The sequence below is a fragment of the Tursiops truncatus genome, chromosome 11 (genome assembly GCF_011762595.2).
Source record: "Tursiops truncatus isolate mTurTru1 chromosome 11, mTurTru1.mat.Y, whole genome shotgun sequence".
Taxonomy (NCBI): Eukaryota; Metazoa; Chordata; class Mammalia; order Artiodactyla; family Delphinidae; genus Tursiops; species Tursiops truncatus.
In genome coordinates, this window is record NC_047044.1 from 50,987,549 (window position 1) to 51,013,246 (window position 25,698).

Sequence of the window (25,698 nt, forward strand, 5' to 3'; positions counted from 1 at the left end):
ACCCTTCATCGTTCAGCACAGAATATTTTAGAAGACTGCTGAAAAAATGTTAAGACAGAACCTGTTGTGTTCCCCAAGAAGTGCTACTAAAGTAACTCCTAAAATATAAATCCATTAAAAAGTAGGTCTTCTTGAAAAACAATATTAATTAGAAGCAAACATGAAATTGGTATTATTACTTAAATTAACATCGATAAATACTAAATATTTTAAAAATCTCCCATCAATCTGAATTGACAATTTTATAAATTACATGAATCCTGAAGATTATTTTACAGACAAAACTATTTTTTAAAAATCTATTTGCCACCAGCAATGCAAATGGAAACATGAAGCGATAGACCAGAGGGTGTTGAATATAATCTATGCTTAGTAGAGTCAGCTTTCAACTAATTTAAAGTCCTAGTTGTTAGCCATATCATATTTTGACAGTTTACTCTATTGGTGGCAAAAGCAAACTAAAATTTCCTAAGAAATCTCAACTCTGAGGAATTATATTTTCTGTTCTTCCATTCCAGATAAAATTAAGAAGTGAGATGACTAGATACTCATCACAAATATAGAAGTTCGTGCAATTTCACATTTACCTTAAACTCTACATTTGTACTTTGAAATAATTACTTTTTATAGTAATCTTATGTTAAAAAAAATTCCACACTGATATTTTCCACATGATTTAAAGAAAACTATCTTTAAAAATCATCCTGTTAAGACTGCAAAATTACCCCCATTTGACAGCTTATATCAAACGAGCATATAAACCAAATAAGGCAGGAATGGCACCTTTCGATCATATACTTGTAAATAGTCCAGGGTGAAACTTAACAAACCAGACTCGGATGCATTTTTTTCCGCTCAAAAACAAAACAAAACTGGTACCTGTAAAATTCGGGGTTTTGCTCGGTTTTGGCCTATTAGACACCTACCGGGCCCGCGGGAGCCTGACCCCGCGGCGCGGGCTGCGGTGCGCCTCTGGGTGCACCCCTAGTCTCCGCGCGCCCGCCGCTGCCCCCCCAGCCGCCGGACGCCCCACTCCCCTCCCGGACGCGCGGCGGGAGGCGCGGGCCTGGCTGGCCGTTCCCACGCGTCCAGGCCCGTTATGTGAGCGGCCGCGGCGGCGGGGCCGCCCCGCGCGGGGAAGGGGACTCCGGGATGGCCCCTGCCGCGGGCCCCGCGCCCTCTCCAGGTGGGGGCGGCGTCCCTGCCCCGGCCGCCCCTCCCTCGGGCGCCCGCGTCGCTCGAGAGCCTCCCTCGGGCTCAGGTTCGCTCCCGGGACGGGATAAGGTGTCAGCCACGCTGCCAGACGCCTCCCGTCGGCGGGGGCGAAGCCAGCCCTGCCCTCCTTCCATCCGCCCCTCACCGCCCGCGCCCCTCCTCGGCTCAGGAGACGAGGTGGGGGGGGGGGTTCCCCGCAGGAGGCTGAAAGGGGCGCTGCCTGCGCTCTCAGGGGAGCGGAGGTCGGGGTCACACCTCAACTTGGCAGGGTCCGGGCGTTGAGGGCAGAGGCGGGGCGGGGAGGGAGCCCCAAACTCACCCGACTGAGCGGCTTCCCGGGCCGCGACCGCGGCCAGGCAGAGGCTGAGGCAAACACAGAGCGAGAGGGGGCGCGGGAGGGTCCGCCGCGGGCTCATGAAAGTGCCAGGGAGCCGCCGCCGCCGCCGCCGCTGTCCGAGCCTCCCTCCCTTCCTCCCCGGCTCCGGGCGACGGACGGGGCGGCGGGAGGCATGACGGGAAATTCCTGGGCACTGGCAGCCGAGTCCAAATATGAGCATAGGAGACGAGCGAGGGAGGATCGCGGATCGCGCCCGCCGCGGACGCGGCCCGCTGCCCGGGCCTCGGCGGCCGCCAACTCCCTCCTCCTCCAAATCCTCCTCCTCCTCAGCTGCCAACCCTAAGGCCGCCGGCTGCCGAGTGCAACCGGGAGGTGGAATCCCTCTGACAGAGGGCATCCCTTTCCAGTGTTGGGGCCCAAGAGCAGAGCGGCGCATCCCACCCACGGGTCCCGCCTAAGACCCCTGAAGGGGTAGAAAAGAGAGGAACCACCACGAGGAGAACCGACAGCGAGCCAGGGACCCGCGGGAAGGCATTTAAGGAGTTTGAGAAGACTCTTGCGATGCCCCTAATCAACTGGGAGCTTTGTGAGTAAGTGGATAAAAATATCTGGCAAGTGCTTCTCTTGAGTGTGGTCAGGTGAGGCTGGAGCGGCACTGCCAGTTATGCACACACTCAGGTGAGCCATCCTATACAAAACGAACAGGCATTATAATATATAAAACACCCCCCTGCATTCCAGGTGAGTGGGCCCTTTACACCAGGTGTGTGTGTAGGGTGAGTGTGTGTGTGTGTTTAGCCAGAGTTACAAACGGGCTCTCCCCAAACTTATATCTGAACACCATATATGGAGTTGAGGCAGACTGGCTGATAATAGTTTTTCATACTAGCTAAATGCTGATATTTATTTAGATTAGTCATTCTTTTCACCTCCAGCCTCTCTTCATCTCCCTTACATTAGTTTTGTATTTCTTGTAGCTTATCTGAAGGGCAGTGGTGAAATTTATTCAAAAGGTACTACCTCTGGCGACAAGAAATGTCAGTCCCCGATGTTTAATTACAGGCCTAAACCAATAGTTGCCTGACTTTTCTTTGGCACTAATAACCCCTCCAGTAATCAAGGCCAAATGACCCTTAGCTTTTCAAGAGGACATAATTATGTCTAATTACTACTTTTTCTTTTTTACTGGCACTAATGGAACAGGCCCTGGAGATGTAGGATGTTATATAATTACTTATGACCATTTTAAGATGCTACAGAAATGATTCACTGATGCAAAATACTTATGGGGTAAAAGTCAAACAGATTTAGAGTGTGGATTATTCTAACATGACCTAAAGTACGGTAATTTGTACATCACACTATTTGTTTGAAAATGCTATATTTGAAAATTAGAAACTTTGTTTCAAAACGAATTCAATTCTGGCAAAGTATTAAGGCCCATATGCCAAAAACCAGTCCTTTTGCAAGTGGTTCCCCTTAAATCATCTGGTACTGAGAAACACCACATCCCATGAATTATTCCTGGCAAATGGGCAGATTTCACCCTCAATGTACTAGCAGTGATAATGAGACAAAGGGCAGATGACCTAAGTAAACGAACAGTAAATAAAATGTAATACAGTAAATTAGGGATTTAAAAGACACAGGCGTTATTACTCAACTTAAGTATCTAGAAGCTGGTTATCTTAAAGGGGATATTCAGGAAACTCTTTATGCATTCTCTCCCTTTCCTCTTTTTTGTATATTTTGTATTACATAAGCACTTTTCTTATTCATTTCCCCCACAACGTGTAGTATAATTCTTTGCCCATAGTATTTTTTTTCTTTTCTTTTACTTTTATTTTCGGCTGCCGTGGGTGGGAGGAACGCAGGATCTTTTGTTGCAGGGTGCTTCATTGCCCCGCGCCGGCTTCTCTCCAGTTGTGGCGCGCGCGGGCTTAGTTGCCCCGTGGCATGTGGGATCTTAGTTCCCCAACCAGGGATCGAACCCGTGTCCCTTGTACTGGAGGGTGGATTCTTAACCAATGGACCACCAAGGAAGTCCCGCCCATAGCTCAAATGTTTGTTTAAAAACAAAAGTAAAATGAGCACAGTCATTTGTAGACTGACGTATAGGAGCTCCCTAAGTGTAGAGAAAAGCTTGTTTCAAAGGGCTGTAATAATTTTGGCTATATTTAAAATATTTTAGTTGACCTTAAGTACAAAAACATAAAGTTACAAAGAACGCAGTATACCACTGCATGTTAATATAAGTGGAGGGTTAATTAATTGTATCAACTGCTGACTTGACAGCAATACCAGCAGCTGTTCTAAAGGCTTGAATAAATATGCTAAAGAAGGGAGAAAAGAACAAAAGTTACTGAGTACACAGTAAGTGCCAGACACTGTGCTAGTTGTTTTACACATGGTATTTCATTTAATTCTTCCAAATATCTTTGAGCTTTTTATTTTGTATCCCTATTTTACAGCCAAGGAGAGGCATAGGTAAGTAAATTATGCTACTAAGAAGGGGTAAAGTAGTATTGGAATTCAAATCTCATTTCAAAGTCCACATATATTTTTACTGTACTAATCTGCCCCATTTTCTTTACATTAAAAACAAAACAAAAACCAGGGTATTCAAAAACTGTATTCATTGGGCTCTTGTGGTTTTAAGTAACTGGTGTGCACTTAGGTTACCTCAAGCAATAGGGGTAAAGAATAAATGTGGAAATAAGACCAGAGACTTAACCGGCTTGTCAGGTCATCCTTGGTGGGCCTGGGGGTGGGGGCCTGTGCCTTTGATGGGTACCAGAAACAGGAAAGCTACTACCCTCTGACCACATTCCTATGAGTTTTGTAGTTTAAATCATATATTTCACATGTTTTCTCTTTGTTATTATAATCTTAATGACAATCATGTTAACATATTATCTTAAACAATGTTTGTTTTTAAGACAAAGGACCCAGAGGAGGTAACTGTTTCCTTTGCTTCCTATATACCATCCCTCCCCCAACCCAGTGGTGTGCTAGTAAATATTTAACAACCAGATCTGGAGGAAGGAGGCCTGAAGTGTAACAAAACCCAATTTATGTGGGTGTAACGCTCCCACCAGCCCAAGTCTCTGGAGGCAAAGCTGGGGAGAGATGCCCTCAATCAGCTCTTGGGCCCCTGTGAGCCAGTCCCATCACACCACTGCCCCAACCCCTCAGAAATGTCCTCAGAACGCAGCAAAATTCAAGTTGCACAACCACAGCTTTTCTACTCTGGCTCCCACTACCAGCTGCCAGTTCTCCTCTATAGCTCATAATCAAATGCCTCAGCGGGGAGAGTTTAATTCTATCACCACAGTCCCTCTTGGAGAAAGTTCTGGTATGAGGTTATATCATAAGCCACTGAGCAGCCTGTGGATTGGCTACCTCTGAGCCAGGTGTCCTCTCCTACTTCTGCAGCTGTAGCTAGGGTGGAAGGCTCACGTGCTAGACAACATGGTCACCTGTACTAAAGAAACAGACTGTGCTGCTGCCTTTCTAGGGCATTGCAGTTGGGGCAGCCTCTTTCAAAGGGAGTCTGTAAGCATGGCAGGCATTCAAGCTACAGTCTCTCTGACATACTATTCTCAGCTCTTTCAGTAAATCCCCTCAGCCGTTATGCAAAGCTTTGAGACAGTCCCCATTCCACATACCCAAAGGAACATCTTGGGTGGATGCCAGCAATTGCAAACAGGAGAAAGGACACGTTGGGACTAGATATTATTCAAAAGCCCTCAGGCAGGGTGAGAAACCCTAAGTTAGTACTTCAAATAAATGAACAGTTATCAAGTGCCATTGTTCTAAACCAATAATGATCAATTGGAAAGTAAGGGAATAAATTACCTCCTAGGAGGATGTAACAGATTCTCCAGAAGGAAGTTTTTCTAACTCCACTCAATCCAAACTCCCAAAATTCTGCTTTCCTATCCTGCGAGGTAGAATGTTGTCACTCTCACCCCTGCTGAGAACACTGTTTTATACTGACGGAAGCATGCCCCCCGCACCTCAAGGAGCTAGAGTGGGAAGAGAGTTAAGGAGAACTCTTCTCAGCATGAGGGACACAGAGTCAATGCTGACTAAGAGAGACACAGAACATCTTCTCTCATTCTGAAAAAGGATTTCCTCTTCCATGACAACCCTCCAGCCCCCAGTCACCAAACACACTAAAATGACAAGGACTCTCAAAGGCGGAAGACTGAATTAAAGTGAGCATTTTCCTTGTCTTGGTAAAATGGTTTGCCTGCATCTCAAACGGTATTTTTTAATTTTACAGTTGAGGCCATCCCTTTTGTTGATTAATTCTGAAGAGATTTGAAGAACGTATTCCCATGATTGACGTGCTGCCTGATTCTACCAGCTTTGGCTGTGGATATGCTACAAGAAGTAATAAATATTTAACAAGATGACTTTCAATATTGTAGAGAATTAAATAATCCTCTAGACCAGCAAAGCTGCTTGGCTTTTGGCACGACTGTATCACATGAAGTGGCATACCCAAAATCAACTACACACACAGAATAAGGGGGCTGGGAGAGAGGGACAAGAATGAACTTTTAAGTTGGTACAGGAAGATTCTTTTTTTTTTTGAATTTTATTTATTTTTTTATACAGCAGGTTCTTATTAGTCATGTATTTTATACATGTTAGTGTATAAATCCCAATCTCCCAACATCCCTCCACCACCCCCCGCCAACCCCGCCACTTCCCCCCCTTGGTGTCCGTAGGTACAGGAAGATTCTGATGGGAGACTTCATTCTACTCTTTCACTCAGTCTGTTCCTGAATGCTTCTTATATTGAGAGCATCTCACACCATGGTGTGCGTGTCCAGTGTTTAAAGGTGTGTTTTTTTCACACAACTTATCCCTAACTGCAAACCAGCTCCTTCATGTGTTGTTCATCCAAAGAGGCTCCAATAGGAGGTAGAGGAAACCCTGGCTGTGTTGGGCTTCCTGGGAAATGGTATGTTGCCCTCCAAAATGGTGCTTCATTACAGGACTTTTTGCAGTAGTTTTACCGTTGCCATTAAAGCTTCTGGGACAATGGGTAAGTTACTTAATTACTCTAAGCCTTGATATTCTTTTTTCTCTGTATAATGGGAAAATAAAGGTACCTACCACTCATGATGCTTAGCCCTAGCCCCATGCTAGCAAATGGTAAATCCTTAATAAATATCAATATAGTACTAATGTGATTAACTTTTATCACAACTTACTAACTTTCAATCACCGCAAAGCCACTCTTTGCCTTTAAGCCTTATCTGATAGGAGTTCCTCTGTCTGAAATGACTCATAATTTCTCTTCACAGCTCAGAGTCCTACACTTGTATTCATAATCCCCTCTTAAGGAAGTCTGTCCAGATTTAGTAATCCTGTCAACACATATTTTCTTCAAATTTACTTTTTATATTTATACCCAAGGTTACTAATAGTAACTATGTTTTCAAATATATTTTTAACTTCCTCAAAGTAATCAGAAGGCTACACACTTATATGATTATTCAAATTATTTTTGTGAAAACCAGTTTTAGAATTGCAATCAAAATAAATGATACATTTTGAAAAATATCTTCAGCACAGGAAAATCATCTTTGCGTTCTTTCATTCATTCAACAAATATTTACTGAATGCTTTCTATATGCTGGATAGACAATGAACAAGATAAACCAGTAAAATATTTAGTGATAGAGAAATAAGGCAGGGAAGGTTGCTGAAAGTGTTGGGGAAGTAACATTAAAGACATGGAAGAAAGAAGGAAGCCATGCAGTATCTAGGAAAGGAGGAACAGCAAGTGAAAAGGCCATGCCCAAGGCAGAGGCAGGCCTGCCCTGTAGGAGGACCATCCAGGAGGTCGGATGAGAAGAGGGTGGAAAGGGGCCATGGGGGGGAGCACTAGAAGACGTGGCCTGAGTAATTATAAGGACTTTGGCTTTTATTGTGAGTGAGATGGGAAGCTACTGCAGGGTTTTGAGCAGAAGAGCGACATGATCCTACATTGACTGTTCTGTTAGGCATGCAGAGACAGAAAGGGAGACCAATTAGAGGGTCTTGAAGTAATCCAGGTGAGAGGTAATGGTGATTTTGGAGTAGGAAGGAGGAAGTGGAGGTGGTGAAAAGTGATCAAATTGCAGAGAAATTTGGAAGAAGCGGCCCAGAAGATTTGCTGACAGACCAAGTGTAGGGTGTGAAAGAAAGGTTAAGAATGTCTCTATACTTTTTTTTCCTCTTTTTTTTTCTGAGCATTACAGAATTGCCATTTCCTGAGCTCTGGATGACTTAGAAGTAGGTGGTGGGGTAGTATATTAGAAGCTCAGTTTTGGACATGTTAAGTTTGAAATGACTTTTAAACATACAAGATAATGTTCATCTAGACCATTAAATATGAAAATTGCACATATAGGGGAATGTCTGGGCTGCAGATAGTATATATGATATCTAAATCCTGAGAAGTCCCTGGATTGATTAAAAAGAAGAAAAAAAAAAAAATGCCAGCAGGGCCACTGAGAAGGTGAGGCTAAAAAGGTAGTAGGAAAATCAGTCAAGTATGGAGGCCTAGGAAGCAAATGAAGCTTTTTTTTCTTTCTTTCTTCAACTTATATACTTAGAATATATTCTTTGTGGATAAAGACAGAAATTATTTAGAATCAAAATAGGATAGATGAATAACCAAATAAAGTTATATCCTTTTTATGCTTTAAATGAGTAAACATAAAATATTAAAAATGATTTTATTTTGTGACTTATAAATCGTCTCTGAAACTTACCCTAAAAGATAGTCTCTAGGTATCTGAGGAATAGCAGCACTGGAATACAGGTATATTCTACCATTGTAACCACAGTGAAAAGCTATCCCTATAGGTCAAATGGCCAAATACCAAATATTTGTGGTGTGTAAATGACAAGGTCTATCAGACAGGTGGGAATAAAGACATCTCTTCAGAGAGGAACTTTTGTGAGGCTCAAATATATACAAAGTGGTTTTAAAACTGTTGTTTAAAGTATTGTACAGATGTTGCTTTTATAGTTTTTAAAGCTGGTGGTCATAAAAGCAGAGAGAGAAATAATCTTGCAGTTGACAGATTTCTCTTCAAACTCTGGCTATGCCATGTGATGGTTGTGCATGATTTTACAGTTCACATCTCTGGGATTTAGTTACCTTATCTTTAAAATGAAATAATACCTGCTCTGCCTGTTCTGCAAGATGTTGGTGGAAGTCGAATGATATAATGAGGGAGCTTTCAAACTACTGATATCTAAAGCAAAAGTCATGATTGAGGCGAGGTACATTTTTCTAAATTCACCTACTTTTGTTTCTTTGTATAAGCCACAGTTCTCTATGTATCTTGAAGATACCTCCTTGAGATCCCAATTAAAAAAAAAAAAAGTTCCTCTAAGGAAAATGCATACATACACACAAGCCCACAAAATTTGGTATACAATTGCACACTGATCGAAAATCACTTTGGAAAGCAATAGGAGTCGTAATTTCTTATGTGGAAAAGAAACCTAATGAAAGTATCACCAAAAAAACAATTAGTGTGTAGTAGGCTATGGGGCAGATCAGAAGAGGATAGCGGTGTTGGGAAGGCAACCCAGGCAGATGCAGAAACACAAGCTTGAGGTAATGAGAGCCCCTAGTCTAAGATGGTAGCCATGAGACTAGAGATGAACAAGGAGATGTGATAAGAATAGTTGCCAGATAAAATGCAGTATGCCCAGATAAATCTGAATTCTAGATAAACACCAAATAATTGTTTAGTATATCCTAAATATTGCATGGGGCATACTTACACTAAAACATTATTCATGGTTTATCTGAAATTCCATTTTAACTGGGCATCCTGTATTTTTATTTGCTAAGTCTGGCAACCCTAGAGAGAAACCGGTGAACTTATTCCTACCCTCATCCCCATGTTTCTGAGGCAGATTCTGAAACAACAAACAAAACAATGTGTACAACGTGACCACTGTGAAAAGGACAGAGTCATTAAGAGCTAGTCCAGCTCTTTTGTGGATCCTGAAGAGATCAATAAAGATGTCAAACAGTTCTTCACAGACCTATTTATTTCCCAGACAGGGCATGAGAGCTACTAATATTGTGGTTATATTCTATTCTCCATATATGAGTTTCGTACTGTCCAGTACAATCTACCTGAATGTGTGTGTGCACATGTGTGTTTAATGTATGGGCTAATTAGCAAAAGAACCACTGGCTCACGGTTGCCCTGGACAGAAACATGAATTGGAGGACCCACAGTCTGTCCATCATCCGCCACCTACACACACACACACACACGTGCACATGAGACTGGGCAGGGAAGTTTCTTCCCTATGCAGACCAAGCCTGTGGTCTTACTTGATTGGACAGTGTATGGTATGAGTGGGGAGGAAGAAGTTTAAACAACGAGGTCCCTTTCAGTGGAGAAGTAGGAACAGTTGAAATATTCAAAGAAGGAAATCCATTTGAGGTGATATTACAAACCCAAAGGCAGGACAGGCAGGAGTATTCAGGTGACTTTCTCCATCTAAAAGCTTAAAGCCTTTAAGGTCTTCTCATCTCCTGGGTAATACAGGTGAAAATCCAAACTAGAACTGCAAAATTTAACCCTTATCTCTTCTACTTTGTAATTCTGTTCTGAAATTACCTTCACCGTGTCCTAGTGTCTCACTCTGTGGAGGCGGAAAAGTCATGAGAGCAAGGAGAAAGGGGTCTGGTTTCACTTCTCTTGTAGGTATAGCGGCAGACTAGGATTCACAACCGATGATCAGCAGTACCCAAGAACAGCCCACAGTGAAGCTGGAGACCACAAAAGGCCCACAGCCCACACCTCTGCAGAGCATTTTGGAGAAGACAGGTGGAGGATAAAGTAAGGCCAAACCTCATGACTGGCCGGTGACTTGGTGAAGGCTGTCCCTGAGCAAAAGTGAGTTTTGCAAATTTGGGGGTAGTAGAGATATGGAGCAAGACGTTGCAGGACTTGGATAATGACTGAACTCTCAACAGTAATAGAGAACTTTGAGAAGGAGCCTATATTCTTCTTTTGTGACTCCCCATAGTGTGATGAGTGCTCAATAAATGCTGTTGGCCGACTCTTTTAAACTGGGGATGGGGGAGAGGGGCACAAGGTTTGAAGGGGAAGGTGGGAGATGGTTAAGGAAGAATTTATGTATGTTCAACGGTCATAGAGAAAACAAATAGACCAAATAAAACTATTAGGCTTTTAACTTTCCACAGTTGTGTAAAATGAAATAAAAATAGTTAGTTCCTTCTAAAAACCATTATATTCTGTTCCCAGTGGTAACAATTATGACTAGAACTGAAATGAAAACATATAACTATATCACAACCAAAGCTCTGAAAACTCAAGATATTTAGTGGAAAGAAATCCTGAAGAAACACTTAGTAGAGTGTTTGAAGTAAAAGCAAAACATTAAAACAATAAAAACATTTTCCAAAGGAAACAAATGAGGCTCAGCTAATTTCATGTCACTTCACAGCAATAAGGAAAAAAACGTTGGAAAATCTATACATTATGTAAGCAATGATGTTATAAACATGAAGGAAATAGCTCTGAACTGTTTCCAACTTTGCCTCTAAAATTCCTTTGGGAGATGGCTGAACATATTATTTCCTGTTCTTGTACTCTGTGGGAAGTAACACACCCATTTTAATCTTTGTCACTTTTTCCTATATCAACATTCATGGGAGGAATTAGCACTGATAATTCTCCCAAGGTTGATATCTCATATTCAGAAGTCTTGTGGCAGTGGGTCTCAAACTTAAATATCAGAATACCTGGAGAACTTATTACTATCCTGGGATCTCTCCCAGATACAGTGATTCAGCAGGTCTGGTGAGGGATTCAGGAATCTGCGTTTCTAACAAGTACCCCAAATGATTCTAAGACAGGTGTTCCACAGACCTTTCTCTGGTTTAGAATAACAAGGGTAATTTTCATGTCTACCTTCCAACTGAGGAGGATAAGTTTCGAGCTCTTTTTTCTATAATGCCCATAAGAATGGTGGAAAGGATTACAGGAAAATACATGAGAGTATACATAACACAGCTTTCATGACCTTTACAGGAAACTCAAATAACTACAATTTTTGATTTATAATAAGCCTTGAAATGAGGCACTGAAAGATTCTGAGTTGCATCCTGAGCCATCAGTCATTAATCTCCCCATAGTTTTAAAGCTGTGAATATTTTATTGTATTCCTTGAAAACTGGTTAGTTTTAAATCAGGTTATAACTCCTAGGTAAGTGGAATATTAATTTTTTAAAAAATTACTCCAGGTAAATGGGAATTTTCTGTACCAATCTAATACTAGAATATGATACACTTTATGAAATACAGTTGATCCTTGAATAATACAGGAGTTATGGGTGGCGATCCTCTGCGCAGTCAAAAATTCAAGTATAACTTATAGTCAGCCCTACCTATACTCGGTTCCTCAGTATCTGCGGTTCTGCATCCGCCAGTTCAACCAATCTCGAATTGTGTAGTATTTACTGTTGAAAAAAATCCGAATGTAAGTGGACCCATGCAATTCAAACCCATTTTAAAGGTCAACTGTACTTTATTATAGTACATATTTTTTTCTGAACATAATGAAAATAGCATTCTTCTCCAGACATTTAAATTACACAAGGCAATATTTATTCCACCAATGTCCATATATAAGGTTCTGTTCGATAACTAAGTAGTGTTTTAAGTATATTCAGCTGTTCTTGGGGAAAACCAAGAAAAGTGATTTTGATTTTTCCATGTTATTTAAGCATAGTGGAAAATGAAAATTTATATAATTAGGCAGTTTTACTTAGATATGATACATTGTAACTTTTGAAAATGTGGTTTTATTTAAATGGGATATATTGAAATGTGGTTTATTTAAATGTGAAACAATGTATAATTCATAACGATGAATAGCAGAATGAGTGGCCAATCAACAAGGCTCACGGCTAGCTCTCCGAATGTGCGAACAGGATTCAACAACCCACATTACTGTTCATAACCAGTCTCTCTTCTTTACTGTCTGCTTCTTTCTCATCCCTATTGCTCCTGTTATCTTCCAGGGATCTACACCACACAACAGAGCCTCAATGATACCAGATATATACCACAAAAAATTAATTTGTAAGACTCCTACTGTTAAAAGATTATACCAGCCTATATATTTAGAGTCACATTAAGGAACATTGCAATAACACAGGACTGATTTTGGACTATCATTTTCAAGATTTAATGTCTCTGTTGGTGAATCACAGCTGGTCCTTTCCAGTCAGGCTGACATCACTCTAATCACTGACACTACCCTAGTTCCACGGATGATAATTCTTGAATGCTGTCATAATCAGGATCTTAATCTCAATGTTACTCACATTGAGAAAAAGAAATTTACATTTAGATTTTCTGCCTCTTTGAAGTAGAAGTACTGAGCATAAAAATAATTTTTGGACACAATAGTTGGGCAAAACTAATAATAAAATGAGTAATTTAGGAGAGATGAAAAACTAACAAGGTATACTGTTTCAAAGTCAAATAAAAAGGGAGAATACATTAGTTTCAAAAGAACAAAAGTAGTTAATGGTGAAGAAGAACAACCAGTTATAGAAATAAAGATGTCAAAACTTCTGGGCTTTCAAAACTGCACCCAGTCAGGATATACCAGAGCATTCACCATTAATATGATGTTTACTTTAGATTTTTGGTAAATATCTTTTATCAGATTTAGGAAGTTCCCTTCTACTCCTATTTTTCTAAGAATTACTTTTCTATGAAAGGATATACGCATTTGGAATTTTATCAGATGGTTTTACTGCATCTATCTGAGATGATCATATTAAATTCACTTATTTTGTTAGTGGGACAAGTTACATTGGTTTTCTAATGTCAAACTAATCTTGCATTCCTGGAATAAATCCAACTTGGTCATGATATGTAATTCTTACTCAGATGCTGCAGTTTGGCTTGCTGACCATTTTGGTTTGTTTGGGATTTTTGCATTTATTCAGGGGGCTTGCCCTATAAATTTTCCCTTTCTGTTTGGTTTCTGCATCAAAGTTATGTTAATCAGTCCACTCCCTTTCTCTATTTGCTGGAATGGGAAATATATCATTTCAAAAAGGAGGCACTGAAGAGATTATAGATTTTCCAAGGTCTCTCTTATGCGTGAGGATTGTTAAGGGTAACTACAATGAAAAACAAAGGGATGTTAAAAATAAATCACATTATCAAGTAGTTGGTTTCATACAGCCTGATTTAGAGATGGTGACAGGGATATATGACAGCATTTTACATTATTTCACTTAATTCTCTCAACTGCATCATAATCAGTTTTAAAAATGAGGAAATTGAGTCTTAGACTACATGACTTGCCTAAGGTCACACAACCAGGATGTGTTAAAGTCGAAATGTGAACATGGTTCTCTCACTCCAGAGACTGTGCTCTTAAACCACGCCTCCTTTTTTCCCCCTCTCTCAATACAGGAATCCAGTGTTTGTAAGACCTTTCATATACCTGCTAACTGTAACAACCCACAGATCTGCCACCAAAATAAACATAGCCTTTTCCAAAGTCCTGTAAAAAGTCTAAAATGTCTGAGCTTCATTACCAAAGGTTGGTAGTGATTCAAAATATACTAGCAGGGCTTCCCTGGTGGCGCAGTGGTTGAGAGTCCGCCTGCTGATGCTGGGGACACGCGTTCGTGCCCCGGTCCAGGAGTATCCCACATGCCGCGGAACGGCTGGGCCCGTGAGCCATGGCCGCTAAGCCTGCGCGTCCGGAGCCTGTGCTCCGCAACGGGAGAGGCCCGCGTACCAAAAATAAAAAAGAAAGAAAAAATATATATACTAGCAGAGGAGATCAAATTAATAAGATGAAGTAAAGACAATTATGGAAATTCTAATTAAGGTAAGCATTCAAATATATGTAATAAATGTTTGTGGAGAAATTTTGTAAAATACATATACAATATAACAGATTGGAATTCACTGCTAAATCTTGGAGTATTTCCCTCCAATAGTACGTATATGATATATTCCTTTCACTCTAGATACATAATTTTTCACTTTTAACAACTCTGGTATAGAAATTCATTTTAGAATAAATGGTGTCTTAAAAAATCACTGTCAAAGTTAGAAAAAAAATTGCCGTCTAACCTGCATTACTTCCCATTTCTTCCAGGGAATTGATGTTTGCTTTTATCTGGGGGAACTACTAACTGTAAACACTTTAACTTCTCTCTTTGCTTGCAGATTTTTGCACCATGCTGGTGGAAGGAACCGAAACCAGTCTGAATGAAGATCAGCTGGTTCTTTTGCGGTCCCGTTCCAGATGGGACATTTACCCTGACTCTGAGGTTGTTCTAGCTTTATGGTAGGGTCTCCTATCAGAATCCACATCTTCGGTGTTACTTTTATTGTTGTTTTCCTTTCTTACTTAGTGCCAGAGAAAATGCTGCCTCTTCCGACTAACAGTATCTTAGATGAAATACAGTATATTTGAAATAATGATTATGCAACTTAAGAAACACATAGACAATATTTTCCACACCTTAAGTATTCCTCAAAGACATTATTTTAATGATTGCCCATGATTCATATAATCCATAATTCATTATTTATTCTCATTTTTGTAGATTTCTATTGCTTCTAATTTTTATTACAGAATAAAGCTGTAATGAACATCATTTTCATATCTTCATGTCATCCTGATAATTTCTTCAGAATAAATTCCTAAAAATTTATTGGACTTCAAAATTTATTGGCAAAACTATGTATAGCAAAATTGACCTATAGAAATGAGCATCACTTTACATAACTACCAGCATTAATATAAGGGGCCTACTTCCCCTAAACTTAAGAAAAATTGTGAAGTTTCATATGTAAAAAAACTTTCTCAATTGTTGATTAATTTGCATTTATATCTGTGGCTGACTGTTTCATGTTTTTGTTGGCCATTTGCAGCTCTTCACTTGTGGGTCATCTCCTGATGTCATTTGACTATTTTTCTATTGGGATGTTAGTCTTTTTATGTTAGAATAATTTTTACTTGTAGAATATTACTGCAAATCATATATAGTGCTAACATCTTTCAATTTCCTTGTCTTTTCATTTGTTCTTAGACGTTTTGGATGTACTGATCATTTTAATATAACCAAACATGTTTCTTTACGGTTTCTTTCTTTGTTTCTGTGCTTAACCCTCTATCAAATGTTTTCCTCTGATTTTTTTATTAGTTATTTTGTGACTATTTTTCAATTCTTTATTCCTCCTGGAATTTATCTGGGTATGTGTAGAAGACTCTTTACAAGTGAAAACACAGAAGACTGAAACTACTGTAGATACCACATTGATGATATAAAATCTAACGTGAAAACAGAACTGAAGGGGCTTCCCTGGTGGCGCAGTGGTTGAGAGTCCGCCTGCCGATGCAGGGGACACGGGTTCATGCCCCGGTCGGGGAGGATCCCATATGCTGCGGAGCGGCTGGGCCCGTGAGCCATGGCCGCTGGGCCTGCGCGTCCGGAGCCTGTGCTCTGCAATGGGAGAGGCCACAACAGTGAGAGGCCCGCATACCGCAAAAAAAAAAAAAGAACTGAAGTGAATTCAAAAAGAAAATGTCTAATCTGCCCCCTTATCCATTCTCTCCCCTAAACCAAATGACTCTATGTTTGCATATTATTCTCGTTCTCATTGTTTCCAGCTAATTGCTTAGAACAGTGTTCTCCAAACTTTTTTTACTTCATGGCGCTGAAAGAAAAGGATAATCATTGTACAGCGCCCTGGTTAAATGGAGGAAGCTACTTAACAGCCTGCCAGAGGTCACTAGGCCTTGAGCTCCACCACTCCAAGTCCTAGTGCTACTCTAAAGGCTACATCTAAATGGTACATCTGTAACCATTTGTGGCACATCAGTTGGGATGTCCATAATATTTCTGTCAGTTATCATGTTCCTCTGAAAGGAACCCTTCCCCAAAATGTTACTAGGGTCTATAAATCAGATGCTGGTAGTAAGGTAGAGAAGCCCGACTGTGACTGTCAAATAAAAAGAGAGCACTGAACAAAGTAAACTGAACATTTGTTGTGTTATTGGGACATACGAAATTTTTGTGAAAGAATCCTCTCAGTCAAGTTAGTATGAGGAAATTGAGTGACTTCCACAGTGTGGAAGTATCTGGTCATTAAAATATTCTAAGTTACTACAAGCCAAAGGGTCTGTGCCTCTTCTAAGGAAACACAAGTTGCAGGAAACATAGGCTTCTGGCCCTGGTATATTAGGGCTCTAACTTTTGTGCTTAATTTTTTAAAACTTTCATTGAATGATCCACTTTTTCCACTAATTTTTAAAGCCAATCTTTATCATATACTAAATTCTTACATATCAGAGTATCTTCGGAATTCAAGTATCCATTAACCACATACTGTTATGATAATGGATCATAAAATACTCTTACAAAAAGTGCTCTTTAAAAAGTCAATCCCAGGAATTCTCTGGTGGTCCAGTGGTTAAGACTCCATGCTTTCACTGCTGAGGGCGTGGGTTCAATCCCTGTTCGGGGAACTAAGATCCCACAAGCCGCACGGTGCAGCCAAAAAAGAAAAAGAAAAATCAATCCCTCCTCAAACATTCTTCCCCACTTCACAACACCTCCTACATTAATGTCTGTCTTTGACAGTGTCTTGCAGATTGTCATTCAAAACACAATGCAAGTGCAATGAAAATTCACTACAAAGTGAACTTGCAAGTCTCACAAACATGTAGTATTTCATGAAATTGATAAAGATGATGGAAGACTATTCAACTCATGAGTATAGCCATAGAATGTGTCAATAAGTCCAGTGAGCAATTAAAGGAAAGTTGCCAAGAACAAAAAAACAATGATACATGAAGCACATAAGGGAATGATTTGACTAGAAGATACCCTTACAAAAATGGATGAAGTCTGGGATCTTTTGTAAAATGATTTGATTATGGAACAGCCAACATGAAGTAAAAATTATCATTCCATGTTTCAAATAATTTTGTCAAAAAATATTTCTAAGAGTTAAAATATTTGTAAGTTAACTATGTTCTACAGAAAGTTTTTTTTGTAATCTTAGCAAAAAATTTTAAGTTAAAGTTCTAGTGAAACTATTTATGAAAATTTGGTCCCAAATTTAAATAGATTTAATTTAAGTGACCTTCTGGTATCAGTTATGCTCAGGTAAGAATCTGTTTCAAGGTATTAGTTGTCTGACTATATATTTGTGCAACAATGTTGACACAGATTTAATTTGCTTTAACATCTGATAGGGCCAGTCTCTCTTTATTAATCATATTTTATTAAGAATTTAATATCTTTCTTGTTTATCCTACCAGCTGATATTCTATAAATTAATTTAAAATACCAAGACATTAATTTTAATCTATGGAAAACTTTACTGGAATTGCATTAAACTTCTTTACTAATTTAGGAAGAATTAGGGAGCCTATTTGCTATATTCAGTCTTTTTATCAAGGAAAAATTATTGTCTCCATTTATTTGTTTTCTTTGATCTCTTTTAGAAAAGTTTTCCTCACATACATCTTATATATTACTTGTTGAATTTATTCATAGGTGATAACAGTGTACCTATCTATCAAATCACCATCTAAAACAGAATATCCCTATTCAACATGCAGGCACCAACCCCAAGACAGGAATTGTTTTTGGTAAAGAGCATGAATGATTTTCAAAGACGGGGACAATAATGAATAGCATAACAGAACTTATTTCCAGCAATATGATGGAATAAGACATCCTGAATAAACCTCCCAAAAAAACATCTTTTTTACTGGATTAAACATGAAAAACATCTTTCAAAGTGAATTACTGATCTGGCAGTAAAGTAAGAGGAATCCTTAGAGGCCAAAAATGAAACAAAAGCAGAAAATCAAAGATATAATCAGATGTGGGAGCCAGTGGTGACCCAAAGAGCACCAGCTGAACCCTCGTGACTTAGAGTTTTTAACAGCAGAATATATATTCTTCTCAAGTTCACATGGAACATTCTTCAGGATAGACCATATGCTAGGCCATAAAACAAGCTTCAAAGGTTAAAAAAAATTGAAATCGAACAAGTATGTTATCCAACCACATGGAATGAAATTAGAAATTAATAACAGAGAGAAATACGGGAAATTCACAAATATGTGGAAATGAAACAAACTTCTAAATAACCAATGGGTCAAAAAAGAAACCACAGGGAAATTAGAATACTTTAAGATGAATGAAAATGAGGACACAATATATATATCAAAATGTATGGGACACAGCTAAGGCAGTGCTTAGAAGGAAATGTATAGCTGTAAATGCCCATATTAAAGAAAGAAAGGTCTCAAATCAATAACTTAAACTTCCACCTAAAGACACTGGAAAAAGAAGAGCAAAATAAACCCAAAGCAAGTAGAAGTAAGGAAATAATAGACTAGAGTGGAAATTCATGACATGGAGCATAGAAAAACAATAGGCAACATCAACAAAGCAAAAGATGATTCTTTGAAAATATCAAAATTGGTAAACTTGTAACTAGACTGACCAAGAAAAAAAGAAAACTCAAATTATTAAAATCAGTAACAAAAGAAGGGACATTACTACTGACATTACAGAAATAAAGAGGATTATAAGGGAATACTATGACTAACTATATACCAACAAATTACACAACAAATGAAATGTAAAAATTCCTAGGACACAAACTACTGAAATTGACTGAAGAAGAAATGGAAAATCTGAATAGACCTATCACAAGTGAAAGGACTGATTTAGTAATCAAAAAACTGCCTATAAGGCCTAGGCCTGATGACTTCAATGGTGAATTCTACCAAATATTTAAAAAATAATTAATACAAGTTCTTCACTAACTCTCCCCAAAAACAGGAGGGACCACTTCCCAATTTATTCTGAGACCAGTATTACCATGATGCCAAAATCAGACAAAGACCTCACAAAAAAAGAAAACTACAGACCAAATGTCTCTTTTGAATATAGATACAAAAATCCTCAACAAAATACCAGCAAACTAAATTCACCAACATATTAAAAGGTTTATACACCATGATTATGGCTTGAGTGTTATCCCAGGAATGGAAGGTTGGTTTAGCATTTGAAAATTAATCCCTGTTATCAGTAGAATAAAGGACAAAAATCATATGATCATCTCAACAGAGACAGCATTTGACAAAATCCAACACCCTTTCATGATAAAAACAATCAACAAACTAGAAATAGAAGGGAACTTCCTCAACTTGAAAAAAGAAAATGAGTAAATACTTTGAGGTCAGTGAAATGAAGACACAACACACCAAAAGCTAACGTCATACCTAATGGTGAAAGACTGAATGCTTTCCCTCTAATTTCAGGAACACGGCAGGGATATCTGCTCTCTCCACATCTGTTCAACACCATATGGGAAGTTCTGGCCAGGGCAAGTAAGTCAAAAACAAAAGAAAAAGCATCTAGAAAAATTAAAACTACCTTTTATGCAGATGACATGATCTTATATATAGAAAGTTCTAAAGAATTCACTAAAACCTATTAGAACTAATAAATAAGTTCAACAAGGTGGCAGGACCCAAGATCAATAAGCAAAAACCAACTGTATTCTATATACTTGCAATGAACAATCTAAAAAAGCAATTTTTTAAAAATTCCATTTATAATAGCATCAAAAAGAATAAAACACCTAAGAATAAATTTAACAAAAGAAGTATAAAACTTATACCCTGAAAACTATAAAACACTGCTGAAAGAAATTAAAGAAGACTGTTTTTGAATTTTATTTTTTATACAGAAGTTTCTTATTAACTAATTTTATACATATTAGTATATATATGTCAATCCCAATCTCCCAATTCATCCCACCATGCCCCCACCACCCCCACTTTCCTGCCTTGGTGTCCATACGTTAGTTCTCTACATCTGTGTCTCTATTTCTGCCTTGCAAACCGGTTCAACTGTACCATTTTTCTAGATTCCACATATATGCATTAATATATGATATTTGTTTTTCACTTTCTGACTTAATTCACTTTGTATGACAGTCTCTAGGTCCATCCACGTTTCTAAATATGACCCAATTTCATTCCTTCATATGGCTGAGTAATATTCCATTGTATATATGTACCGCATCTTCTTTATCCATTTGTCTGTTGATGGACACTTAGGTTGTTTCCATGACCAGGCTATTGTAAATAGTGCTGCAACGAACACTGGGGTGCATGTGTCTTTTTGAATTATGGTTTTCTCTGGGCATATGCCCAGTAGTGGGATTGCTGGGTCATACAGGAATTCTATTTTTACTTTTTAAAGGAACCTCCATACTGCTCTCCATACTGGCTGTATCAATTTACCTTCCCACCAACAGTGCAAGAGGGTTCTCTTTTCTCCACACCCTCCCCAGCACTTGTTGTCTGTGGATTTTCTGATGATGCCCATTCTAACCGGTGTGAGGTGATATCTCATTGTAGTTTTGATTTGCATTTCTCTAATAATTAGTGATGTTGAGAAGCTTTTCATGTGCCTATTGGCCATCTGTATGTCTTCTTTGGAGAAATGTCTATTTAGGTCTTCCACCCACTTTTTGATTGGGTTCTTTGTTTTTTTGATATTGAGCTGCATGAGCCATTTGTGTATTTTGGAGATTATTCCTTTGTCCACTGATTTGTTTGCAAATATTTTCTCCCATTCTGAGGATTGTCTTTTTGTCTTGTTTATAGTTTCCTTTGCTGTGCAAAAGCTTTGAAGTTTCATTATGTCAAATTTGTTTATTTTTATTTCCATTACTCTAGGAGGTGTGTCAAAAAAGATCTTGCTGTGATTTATGTCAAAGAGTGTTCTGCCTATGTTTTCCTCTAAGAGTTTTATAGTGTCTGGCCTTACATCTAGGTCTTTAATGCATTTTGAGTTTATTTTTGTGTATGGTGTTCGTGAGTGTTCTAATTTCATTCTTTTATATGTAGCTGTCCAGTTTTCCCAGCACCACTTATTGAAGACACTGTCTTTTCTCCCTTGTATATCCTTGCCTCCTTTGTCATAGATTAGTTGACCATAGGTGCCTGGGTTTATCTCTGGGCTTTCTATCCAGTTCCATTGATCTATATTTCTGTTTTCGTGCCAGTACCATGTTGTCTTGATTACTGTAGCTTTGTAGTATAGTCTGAAGTCAGGGAGTCTGATTCCTCCAGCTCCGTTATTTTCCCTCAAGATTGCTTTGGCTATCCAGGGTCTTTTGTGTCTCCATACAAATTTTAAGATTTTTTGTTCTACTTCTGTAAAAATGCCCTTGGTAATGTGATAGGGATTGCACTAAATCTGTAGATTGCTTTCGGTAGTATAGTCGTTTTCACAACGTTGATTCTTCCAATCCAAGAACATGGTCTATCTCTCCAACTGTTTGTGTCATCTTTGATTTCTTTCATCAGTGTCTTATAGTTTTCTGAGTACAGGTCTTTTACCTCCTTAGGTAGGTTTATTCCTAGGTATTTAATTTTTTTTCTTTAATAAATTTATTTATTTTTATTTATTTATTTTTGGCTGTGTTGGGTCTTCATTGCTGCACGTGGGCTTTCTCCAGTGTGGCGAGCAGGGGTGACTCTTCGTTGTGGTGCATGGGCTTCTCCTTGCAGTGGCTTATGTTTTGCAGAGCACAGGCTCTAGGCACGTGGGTTTCAGCAGTTGTGGCACATGGGCTCAGTAGCTGTGGCTCGTGGGCTCCAGAGCGCAGGCTCAGTAGTTGTGGCACACGGGCTTAGTTGCTCTGCGGCATGTGGGATCTTCCTGAACCAGGGCTCGAACCCATGTCCCCTGCATTGGCAGGCAGATTCTTAACTACTGCACCACCAGGGAAGTCCTATATTTTATTCTTTTTGTTGCAATGGTGAATGGGATTGTTTCTTTAATTTCTCTTTCTGATCTTTTGTTGTTAGTGTATAGGAATGCAAGAGATTTCTATGCTTTAATTTTGTATCCTGCAACTTCACCAAGTTCATTGAAGAGCTCTAGTAGTTGCCTGGTGGCATCTTTAGGATTATCTATGTATAGTATCATGTCATCTGCAAACAGTTAGTTTTACTTCTTTTCTAGTTTGTATTCTTTTATTTCTTTTTCTTCTCTGATTGCCGAGGCTAGGACTTCCAAAACTATGTTGCATAATAGTGGTGAGAGTGGACATCCTTGTCTTGTTCCTGATCTTAGAGGAAATGCTTTCAGTTTTTCACCATTGAGAATGATGTTGGCTGTGGGTTTGTCATATATGGCCTTTATTATATTGAGGTAGGTTTCCTCTATCCCCACTTTCTGGAGTTTTCGTCATAAACGGGTGTTCAGTTTTGTCAAAAGCTTTTTCTGCATCTATTGAGATGATCATATGGTTTTTATTCTTCAATTTGTTAATATGGTATATCACATTGATTGATTTGTGTATACTGAAGAATCCTTGCATCCCTCAGATAAATCTCACTTGATCATGGTGTATGATCCTTTTAACGTGTTGCTGGATTCTGTTTGCTAGTATTTTGTTGAGGATTTTTGCATCTATATTCATCTGTGATATTGGTCTGTAATTTTCTTTTTTTGTAGTATCTCTGTCTGGTTTAGGTATCAGGGTGATGGTGGCCTTGTAGAATGAGTTTGGAAGTGTTCCCTCCTGCGCAATTTTTTGGAGGAGTTTGAGAAGGTTTGCTGTTAGCTCTTCTCTCAATGTTTGACAGAATTCACCTGTGAAGCCATCTGGTCCTGGCTTTTTGTTTGTTGGAAGATTTTTAAGCACAGTTTCAATTTTATCATTTGTGATTAGTCTGTTCATATTTTCTATTTCTTCCTGGTTCAGTCTTGGAAGTTTATACCTAAGAATTTGTCCATTTCTTCCACGTTGTCCATTTTATTGGCATCGAGTCGCTTGTAGTATTCTCTTATGATGCTTTGTATTTCTGCAGTGTCTGTTGTAACTTTTCCTTTTTCATTTCTAATTTTGAGTCCTCTCCCTTTTTTTCTTTTGCAGTACGCAGGCCTCTCACTGTTGTGGCCTCTCCCGTTGCAGAGCACAGGCTCCGGACGCACAGGCTCAGCGGCCATGGCTCATAGGCCCAGCCACTCTGCGGCATGTGGGATCTTCCCAGACCGGGGCACGAACCCGTGGCCCCTGCATCAGCAGGCGGACTCTCAACCTCTGAGCCACCAGGGAAGCCCTCTCCCTCTTTTCTGTGATGAGTCTGGCTAAAGGTTTATCCATTTTGTTTATCTTCTCAAAGAACCAACTTTTAGTTTTATTGATCTTTGCTATTGTTTTGTTTCTATTTCATTTATTTCTGCTCTGATTTTATGATTTCTTTCCTTCTATTAACTTTGGGTTTTGTTTGTTCTTCTTTCTCTAGTTACTTTAGGTGTAAGGCTAGATTGTTTGAGATTTTTCTTGTTTCTAGAGGTAGGATTCTATTGCTATAAAATTCCCTCTTAGAACTGCTTTTGCTGCATCCCATAGGTTTGGATCAGCATGTTTTCATTTTCATTTGTCTCTAGGTATTTTTTGATTTCCTCTTTGATTTCTTCTGTGATATATCTCCTGGTTATTTAGTAACGTATTGTTTAGCCTCCACGCGCTTGTTTTTTACATTTTTTCCCTGTAATTTATTTCTAATCTCATAGCATTGTGATCAGAAAAGATGCTTGATATGATTTCAATTTTCTTAAATTTACTGAGGCTTGATTTGTGACTCAAGATGTGATCTGTCCTGGAGAATGTTCCGTGTACACAGAAGAAAATGTAGTCTGCTGTTTTTGGATGGAATGCCCTATAAATATCAATTAAATCTGTCTGGTGTTTTGTGTCATTTAAAGATTGTGTTTCGTTATTAATTTTCTGTCTGGATGATCTGTCCATTGGTGTAAATGAGGTGTTAAAGTCCCCCACTATTATTGTGTTACTGTCCATTTCCTCTTTTATAGTTGTCAGCATTCGCCTTATGTACTGAGGTGCTCCTATGTTGGGTGCATATATAATTGTTGTATCTTCTTCTTGGATTAATACCTTGATCATTATGTAGTGTCCTTCCTTGTCTCTTGTAACATTCTTTAAAGTCTGTTATCTTATATGAGTATCGCTACTCCAGCTTTCTTTTGATTTCCATTTGCATAGAATATCTTTTTCCATCCCTTCACTTTCAGTGTGTATGTGTCCCTAGGTTTGAAGTGGGTCTCTTGTAGACAGCATATATATGGGTCTTGTTTTTGTATACATTCAGTGAGCCTGTGTCTTTTGGTCGGAGCATTTAGTCCATTCACATTTGCTGGAGTGGGGCCCAAAATCTGCTTGGACTAACAAGTTCCCAGGTGATGTTCATACTGCTGATTTAAGAACCATACTTTTTGAGTATCACTGACCTAGAGAAATTTGAATATGTGCAGCTGGAATCACATTCAAGAAGGAATGTTCATAACTACCTTGTTTATAATAGTAAAAAAGTGAAAATAATCTAAATGTCCATAGTTGAATGGATAAATACCAACATTAATATGTGGTAAAACTATAATGAAAAATAAAGAATTATTAATACAAAATTCAGGATAGTGGTCATCTGGGAGTTAGGAAAGAGAGACAAGTATCAAGGGCACACAGAGGTGCCTCAAAGTTAATGTTCTATATTTTAAACGATGTCGTACTTCAAAATGTAAGTAAAATACATACTTCATATATATTCTAATATGTTGTGAATCATTTCATAATAAAAATTTTTAAGTAAAGTGGGAGATAATGATCAGCTATGTCAGATGGTGCTGAGAGTTCAAAGAAAGGTGAGGACACATAAAAGACTATTGAATTTGGCAAAAGGAAATTTGTGGTGATCTCTAGAAGTGATTTCAGAGGAGCAATGAGGACAGAAGCCAAACTAGAATGGATTGAGAACACCATAATACAAGACAGAAACTGCCAAAATCATGAGAAGTGAAAATTAATATCAATATTTCAGTAGTGTACATGATAGGAATTACTTCCAACCAGGGTTCATCAATACCACTTCCTGGAAGAGGCATTTGTATAGGATTCTAGAGGATGGGCAATATTTGGGTATACAGAAGCAGGACATGAAGGATGTTTCAGGCAAAAAGAACA

The 25,698-nt window shown here is 38.9% G+C and overlaps 2 protein-coding genes and 1 long non-coding RNA gene across 11 annotated transcripts in view; 1 reads left to right on the forward strand and 2 right to left on the reverse strand.

The window, feature by feature from the left end:
- MSRB3 (methionine sulfoxide reductase B3) overlaps nt 1-1,988 on the reverse strand; it is a 164,575-nt gene extending 162,587 nt beyond the window's left edge. For 4 of the 5 annotated variants that reach the window (XR_012324298.1, XR_004528896.2, XM_019952310.3 and 1 more), the window contains exon 1: nt 1,535-1,988. Coding sequence is in view for 2 of the 5 variants with exons in the window: in XM_019952310.3 (XP_019807869.1) it covers nt 1,535-1,988 (454 nt within the window). In the remaining 3 variants the exon portion in view is untranslated. The remainder of the gene's footprint in view (nt 1-1,534) is intronic. The other variant, XM_019952313.3, reaches the window with a different exon arrangement.
- Nucleotides 1,102-24,418, forward strand: LOC117314195 (uncharacterized). 5 transcript variants are annotated; one of them, XR_012324301.1, is made up of 5 exons: nt 1,102-1,186; nt 1,960-2,142; nt 10,297-10,488; nt 14,056-14,479; nt 14,824-15,737. It is a non-coding gene; the product is annotated as an uncharacterized lncRNA (long non-coding RNA). The 5 variants fall into 5 exon arrangements; XR_012324303.1 differs by lacking the exon at nt 1,102-1,186 and adding an exon at nt 1,278-1,392; XR_012324299.1 differs by lacking the exon at nt 1,102-1,186 and adding an exon at nt 1,354-1,457 and having other exon boundaries at nt 1,883-2,142.
- Nucleotides 12,006-25,698, reverse strand: part of LEMD3 (LEM domain containing 3) — an 84,379-nt gene continuing 70,686 nt past the window's right edge. Inside the window, exon 14 of the transcript XR_002179892.3 lies at nt 12,006-12,077. The gene's annotated coding sequence lies outside the window, so the exon portion shown is untranslated. The remainder of the gene's footprint in view (nt 12,078-25,698) is intronic.